Source organism: Penaeus chinensis, chromosome 21 (assembly GCF_019202785.1).
Source record: "Penaeus chinensis breed Huanghai No. 1 chromosome 21, ASM1920278v2, whole genome shotgun sequence".
NCBI classification, from domain to species: domain Eukaryota; kingdom Metazoa; phylum Arthropoda; class Malacostraca; order Decapoda; family Penaeidae; genus Penaeus; species Penaeus chinensis.
The window spans coordinates 10,073,280-10,080,779 of NC_061839.1; the positions used below are offsets into that span (position 1 = coordinate 10,073,280).

The 7,500-nt window shown below is 40.0% G+C and overlaps 2 protein-coding genes across 3 annotated transcripts in view; one reads left to right on the forward strand and one right to left on the reverse strand.

The window, feature by feature from the left end:
- The window catches only part of LOC125036566 (signal recognition particle 19 kDa protein-like), a 5,368-nt gene extending 3,035 nt beyond the window's left edge, over positions 1-2,333 (forward strand). Inside the window, exons 3-5 of the mRNA XM_047629273.1 lie at positions 1,475-1,534; positions 1,746-1,861; positions 2,109-2,333. Coding sequence (XP_047485229.1) covers positions 1,475-1,534; positions 1,746-1,861; positions 2,109-2,244 — 312 coding nt within the window. The 3' untranslated portion in view covers positions 2,245-2,333. The remainder of the gene's footprint in view (positions 1-1,474; positions 1,535-1,745; positions 1,862-2,108) is intronic.
- A 3,672-nt stretch (positions 2,334-6,005) lies between these two features.
- Positions 6,006-7,500, reverse strand: part of LOC125036522 (STAGA complex 65 subunit gamma-like) — an 8,806-nt gene continuing 7,311 nt past the window's right edge. For both annotated transcript variants that reach the window (XM_047629172.1, XM_047629173.1), the window contains exons 7-8: positions 7,127-7,297; positions 6,006-6,565 (exon numbers count right to left, since the gene is read on the reverse strand). In XM_047629172.1, coding sequence (XP_047485128.1) covers positions 6,481-6,565; positions 7,127-7,297 — 256 coding nt within the window. In that variant the 3' untranslated portion in view covers positions 6,006-6,480. The remainder of the gene's footprint in view (positions 6,566-7,126; positions 7,298-7,500) is intronic.

Below are 7,500 nucleotides of genomic sequence, written 5' to 3' on the forward strand. Positions count from 1 at the left end.
ACCAATGATTTTTTAAAAATGATGTACCAGATTGTTTTGTGCCATATGATTTCTAAATGACTTTATTATCATTTTATTATCATTATGGCAATTATTTACAATATGGACCCATTTGCAAGAGACTAAGTTCCCAACTCCATGTCACAAAATTTATGTTGCCATGACTGGGCTCTGCCCCCCATCACCCCACGGGAAACATTGTCTTCTCCTTGGAGATAGAGCTGAAACTTGGGAGCACTGAGTGGCACTTCCTAAGATCTATTTCCATTATTTCTGGTGTTACCTTTTGTGTCTGCAGAATATTTCTTGCACCAGTGACTGCAACTTTTTATTATCAAGAATATCATCTTCAATTTGCCCTACCTTAGTGTGTCCATACTGTAAAGATTAACTATCAATACATATCAGTCTATCTCTTATATTTGCCAGATACTGATTATTCATGAAAGCAGTCATGAGTCATTAGGTATCTAAACTTAAACATTTTTGAAAGTTGTATGTGAAACCTTTTCATGAGTAAACTTCTAGTTTCCTTTAATTTGTTAGCCAATTTTAGTGTCACTTTGAGTAACTCAATCCAAACTTAACTGCATTCCGCTCTTGATTCATCCATTTTGTTTTTTCAAGATATGAGTTAAATTATAGGTAAATTTATTTAAACCAGAGACATTGGGAAATGATTAGAGGATACTTGCCGCTGGGCCAGGTTTACTGCCAAAGTTAGAAGTGCAGGGACTATGGCTTCTACCCCTTGTCTTTGATTCTGGACTTGCTGATTATTGTTTATAATGGAAGCACTGAAAACTCAAGCACATTGGCACTTTTTCCATCAATTTTTCCATTTATTCATGGACTTAAGGTTTTCCATATGAATCACTTGCATGCACAAGGTTTCTCAGACAAAGAGAAGTGTGATTGGTTTTATTTTACTAATTTCCATCTTTATCTTGTGCTACTGAAAATTTTTACTACTAGATTGCTTTTACAGATACATATAATAAAACATCTTGTAAACATAAGTACGATATAGTAGCCTCTTTGTCTTCTCACTCTCTCTCTCTCTCTCTCTCTCTCTCTCTCTCTCTCTCTCTCTCTCTCTCTCTCTCTCTCTCTCTCTCTCTCTCTCTCTCTCTCTCTCTCTCTCTCTCTCTCTCTCTCTCTCTATCTCTCTCCTCTCTCTCTCTCTCTCTCTCTCTCTCTCTCTCTCTCTCTCTCTCTCTCTCTCTCTCTCTCTCTCTCTCTCTCTCTCTCTTTCTCTCTCTCTCTCTCTCTCTTTCTCTCTCTCTCTCTCTCTCTCTCTGTCTCTATATCTGTGTGTCTCTGTCTCTCTCTGTCTCTCTCTCTCTCTCTCTCTCTCTCTCTCTCTCTCTCTCTCTCTCTCTCTCTCTCTCTCTCTCTCTCTCTCTCTCTCTCTCTCTCTCTCTCTCTCTCTCAATAAATAAAACTTATAATTGTTTTCTCTTCATGTTTACAGGCAGTGACAGCCCCAACCTTTAAGGAGATAATTGATGTGTTGTCTGTGACTGGGTTGCAGGTAAGCTATCATTCAGTTTGTAATTTTTTCAGTGGGGGTGTTCACATGTGCATATACATTTTTACTTATGTGTTGTGTTGTGTATGATATATATATATATATATAGTAGAGACAGACAGACAGACAGACAGTCAGACAGTCAGAGATACAGAAAAGAAAAAATAGGGGAAAAGGAAAGAAAACTCAATGAATTACTCTTGTTTTCTTCAAGGTGGCAGGGGAACGTAAGATTTACTGCAGAGAAAAGAGCAAGGAACCTCCCTATTGGGGTAGGATCAGAGTACAGCTCAAGAGTCCAGATGGAGACCCTATTGACCCAAACTTCAAGTAGGTTGACAAGATGTTGTGTTGTTTTCTGACTTGTGTAATGGACATTTTACTATGCAGTTAATTAGGCATATCTTTAGTCATGCATGCATAAGTGCCATTTTAATTTTGGATAATGGTTGCTGTATCTAATCCAGTCTACAGCACGTATGGCAGTTCATCTGAAATATAAGTTAAACAATGTTTTGCAAAGAACAAATTTATTGAGCATATACATATTGATTGTTGAAATTCCACCACTTTTCAGAACGCGTGAGGATTTGATGGTCCATGTTGCAGAGAAGATTCCTCAGCTAAAGAGTAGAACAAATCCTAAACAAACTCAGGAAACGCAGCAGCAACCACAGCAAGGGAAGCAGGCCAAGGGCAAGAAGAGGAAATAAGAGATGAATATTTATTAAGAAGATTAGGAACTACAATTTTCATCTTTTGTTTTTTTTTATTGTCAGATTATATTAAAAGAAAAATCATAGTTGTTCTTTTCTTTCTTTCTTTTACACACTTGTTTTAAATATTTCCAATGACCATGTTCAACACTTAAACAAAAATACCACAAAAGACAAGATAGCAAATAAAAAGTGAAGACAAAGAAAAATGTTGTGATTTAGTTCGGGCACTCGCAGGAAGCCAGCTGGCCCAGACATAACTTGAAATCTAATTAATTGTGTCTCCTGAATAAGTAACCTGGGGCTATTTCTTCATGATGGATAGTGGTGAGTTATTGCTTACTTTGTGTATATTTTGGCCAAAGTATAAGAATTGTTGGCTAATTTGCACACATAATTAATCTCTTTTGCCCCTACTCCACCAATTCCTTGCTCAGTGTTGTTTGTGGGGAGCTTAGGAGACAGACTGAGGCCCAAGGTAGGGGTGATCCCCTACCTTTGACCTCAACCCTCGTCTCATCTAATTTTGTATGGTCTGTTCTCCCCTTTGCCTTTTACATCTCTTCTTCAACCCCTTCTATCCACTTCCTATGGTGTGAGTGGTACTGAAAGGATGAAAGTCTGGCTTTGTGTCAATCCTGGGCACGGTATTCCCTTGGCTAGTTACCCCATAGCCCACCATTGCCAATAATGAATTTTTTTTACCCTTAGGGGCATTATGGGTTGCCCCATCATCAATTAGCCTATCTAAAGTTGATTTCTCTGGTGTCCTAACCCCTGCCCGCCTAATCCCATGCTCATTTTTGAAGTAGAGACCCCCCCCAATCCTTTGCCCGTTGTTGTTGTGGGGGGGCTTAGGAGACGAAGACTGAGACCCAATGATGGGGAACTCCTCAACCTTGGGACTCAGCCATCGACTCAACTAATTTTGCATAGTCTTTTTTCCCACTCATACTTTTCGTTTCAGTTTCTTCATCAATCCCTTCTACTATCCACCTCCTAAGGTGTGAGAGCCGTGCTGAAAGGATGAAAGGCTGACTTTATGTCAGTCCTCAACGGCCTGAGGGAACCATGGCCACGGTATTCCCCTGCCATACCTGGCCCTTACCCCTCAAGGGGACCCTGAGGGGTGGACTATTTTTTTTCCCCAACATACTCCAGGCTTATCATGGCCAATAATGAAGACATAACCCCAATCTTAGGGGCAATGAGGCTTGCCCCTTTATCAAATAGCCCCAATCCCAGCTCTCCTTTGACCACGGCTCCGAACACTGCAACAACTCCCCCATCATCAATGCATACTAGTACAGTATCAACCCTAATCAACAACCAACCCCCAGGAGACATTTCTACTCTCCCAACATGCTCAACTTCAATACCTTTACTCCCACAACCTTCTTCATCAACCATCCCATCTCCCCTTATTACTACCTCACAACCTTATTGCCCACCTCCCCGTAACACTACCCCCCTCAACAATACTCCCTCCTCCACACGTCCCCGCACTTCTACTACCCCCACCTCTATAAGAATCCTAAATACTCTATTTAGCCCACCCAAATGGAACCGATTTTTCGTGATCCCTCCCACAGCTCCCTACTCTCAAAACACCCTCCTCTTCCAAATTTGCCTCCAAAAACAAGTAGGCAAAGTCTCTTTCCGTAGCCGACGCGACCACTCCCGTCTAGTCACAGTAACAACTGAAAACGAAGCTATAGCATTAACAAAACTAACTGATCTATGTGGTAATCCCATCCCTACAGAACCTCATCCAACCCTCAATACTTGCACTGGAACTGTCTCTATCTCCCCAACAGATTGCCCAATCCATGACAAAGAATGGTCAGATTGTGGAGAGGATTTACTCGCTTGTCTCACAGACTATGATGCAACATATGTACAATGCTACTCCATTCCTCCCAGAGGAAATCATAAGAAATCCATCAACATTGCCAAAATTACTTTCCGTAGACATGACCTTCCCTTAAATGTTTACATAGGTGGAGAATCCCTACCTGTCCGACCATACCAACCTCCTCGTCAGTGCCAAAATTGTTGGCATTTAGGACATCCTGCCAAACATTGCCGTTCCACAGCCAGATGCCCGCTATGTGCCCAACCTGGCCATACTCGGAAGGAAGGAAGCACGTCGACAAGGCTTTTCTCTTACCCCCTACTCCAGTAATGTCGCTCACTCTGCCAATCCCCCTACCTCCCAAGCTCCTACACCCTCTCCTAAACCAAACCCCCCTCCATCTAACTTCCCCTCTTCTACCTCCTACCTTCCCCAGTCAAATTCTTTTGCCATCCTAAACCCAGACACTCCAATCTCTACCCAATCAAATTCTTTTGCTATCCTAAATCCAGACACCCCAATCTCTACTACAGCCCCAACACCTTCCCCTCTCCCCGCACTACCCGCAGCAGACAGAATAAACGTTCCACCCCCTCTTCCCCTACCTCACAATCACCTCCACCTTCCTTTGCCCCTATTTTTCAGACACCAGACTTCTCTTCCCCCCCTCACAAGAAAACCTTTATCTCACAAAACTCCCCAACCAACTCCACTACAAAAACTCTTGAAGATATCCAGAACTACATAATCGAGTCCCAAACTAATACTCATCCACCTTCAAATTCTACAACTCCCGCTCCCTCCACACTCAAAGTGACTGCCGATATCCATCCTCCTCCTACTCATATTCTCCCTACACCCAATCCTCCTACCCCATCCCAACAAAACCCATTCCCCCTGACTCCAGCCCCATCTATATTAACCCTCCCACTATCCCCTCTATCCCTTCCACTCCCTCCTGGATACACACGTGAAACCCTCATGTCACAAGTACCCTCTTCCCCAGACCCTCTACCTCCCAACACCCCTCCTGATACAACACCACCTCCCCAACCTCATTCTTTATCGCACCCTCTAGCACCTTGCCCTTCAAATTCTCCAACACGCACTGCAATATTTGCCAGTAAATCAACGAAAGTATAACTATCCTTCATTGGAACATTCGCGGTTTCCGAATGTTCCTCTTTCAGTCCCACATATTCTATTGTCATGCCCACGTCCTCCCTACATAGACATCCCAACTTATCAGACATCCTTACAGAATCTCACACTTTCTGCTTTGATAACCTGTTTTCCTTCCTCAAACGCATATATATCCTTCACTTGATCCTAACCCCTTTACAGTTACCTCATCCGACCCTAACCGATTCACTCACCAATTCCTTAACCCAGCTTTAACAACTAATCACTAACCCAACCATCCTTCACAAACATTAACTATAGTGCTATATGACCTTAGATGTCTAGCACATTTATTGCTTTTAACCATTAACCAATTGTATTGGGTTAACACTAACAGTTGTAGGTCTATTATTTATGCACATCATTCAGTTTAGTCAAATTTTCTAACATCTAGAGGTTTTATTATTAATACTAATTTTGAACATAGCTTACTTGATCTGTTAGCTGATTTCACTCACCTTACTAATTATATAAGACTAGAGTTGTAATTTTTCCTTTTATAATACCATCTATGGTTTTGTTAATCCTTTGATATGAGGTATAAAAACCTCATATCAAGGATAATTCTGGTGTAAAAGTTTGACCATTTGCAAAATTTAAGTAATTATACATATACAACATATATGTACATTCTACCTTTGATGGAAACTGGTAGTTATTTGGTTAGACATCAATAATTATAAATGAGGAAAATCTTTTTTGGAAAAATTAACCATATAAAATTTGTTTTTCTTTTAATTTGAAGTTACATAGTACACAAACTAAGAAATCTGAAATTTCTGTCAATCTTGAGAAAATTACAGATTTTAATACAGTATAACTTGCAGGCTAAATACATCTCACACTTGAAATAATGTACCATGTAGGAAAATCATTGGTATACAACCAACAGTGTAAAATCAGAGGAACTTGAAATTATAATACCATAACTGCATTTAGAAGTACTGAATTCTAACACTATAATTTGGTGGACAGCTATATTAAGTAATGCAATTTAGGCAACTGAACAGTTTGGTGTGTCAAAAAAAAAAAAAGCATTAAACCAAAATATAAAGAAAAATAGTTATTAGCTATAAATAATAATAACAGTTTAATAATAAAAAGTTAACATACAATAACTCTTATGAGAATAATGTGCAAATTGTAAGGCAAGAAATCTGCACTGATTATATACAGGCAAAATGTAGCAATCACATCTATCTGGGTGTAAGAGGGTATAGCTGGTATTGTTGTGTGGTGGCAGGTGAGTGCTGGACCCCTTCTTCTCCATCACCTCCGACTCTGTAGTGGAAATATTTGTGATTTTAGTGGTGAAAAGTCTGTCAACAGTTTTTGTGTCTTTTTCCTTGTATTATTAATGGATCTGTGAAATAATATATTTACTGGCAGTATTACACCCTTTTGTTTCAGGCCCCAGCTATTATTGTTGTTTGAACTTGGCATTTGTTGGTATTAGGTTTGAAATGAAAGAAGTCAGAAAGGCAAACTTAAAGATAGTAAAATTATTGAAATAAGAAATGTTGAAAATAAAACATAAGTAACTTATAATGGCTTAAATAAAGCTATTAAGTACATATTTTATAAGGAGACAAACCAGTTTTACTGCACAGTTACTGTATTACCTGATATATCCATATATTCTCGCTGAAATTGAACATTAATTTTCCTTGCTGGCACCAACATTTTTTTTTTTTTTCTCACATAACTAGAAATAAAAGTGCTGAGAAAAAACAATACACATTTAGCAAGTCAGTACCCTGTTCAATTTTCAACATGCTGACCTGGACTTCAGTTGCACTTATGCTATGTTACATGGTTATGTTCAACCTCCTCATAACTCACTGGCTCAACACAGAGAATGGATGGAGTGATAATTCAGGATCCAGACTTGAAGTACTTTTAATAGATGGGACAGAGGTATCATCCAGACCTGGTGCAGAGGTGCCACTTGGACCTCCATGCTGACTGCCACAGTCATCTCCCCACCAATCCCCTGTACTCTCCCTTCGAGACCTGATAACGAAATGAGGAATATATTACACATATTCATGTCATGGCAGCTAATGGTGAGAAAAGGAAGAGAGAGAAAGAGAGAGAGAAAGAGAGAGAGAGAGAAGAGAGAGAGAGAGAGAGAGAGAGAGAGAGAGAGAGAGAGAGAGAGAGAGAGAGAGAGAGAGAGAGAGAGAGAGAGAGAGAGAGAGAGAGAGAGAGAGAGA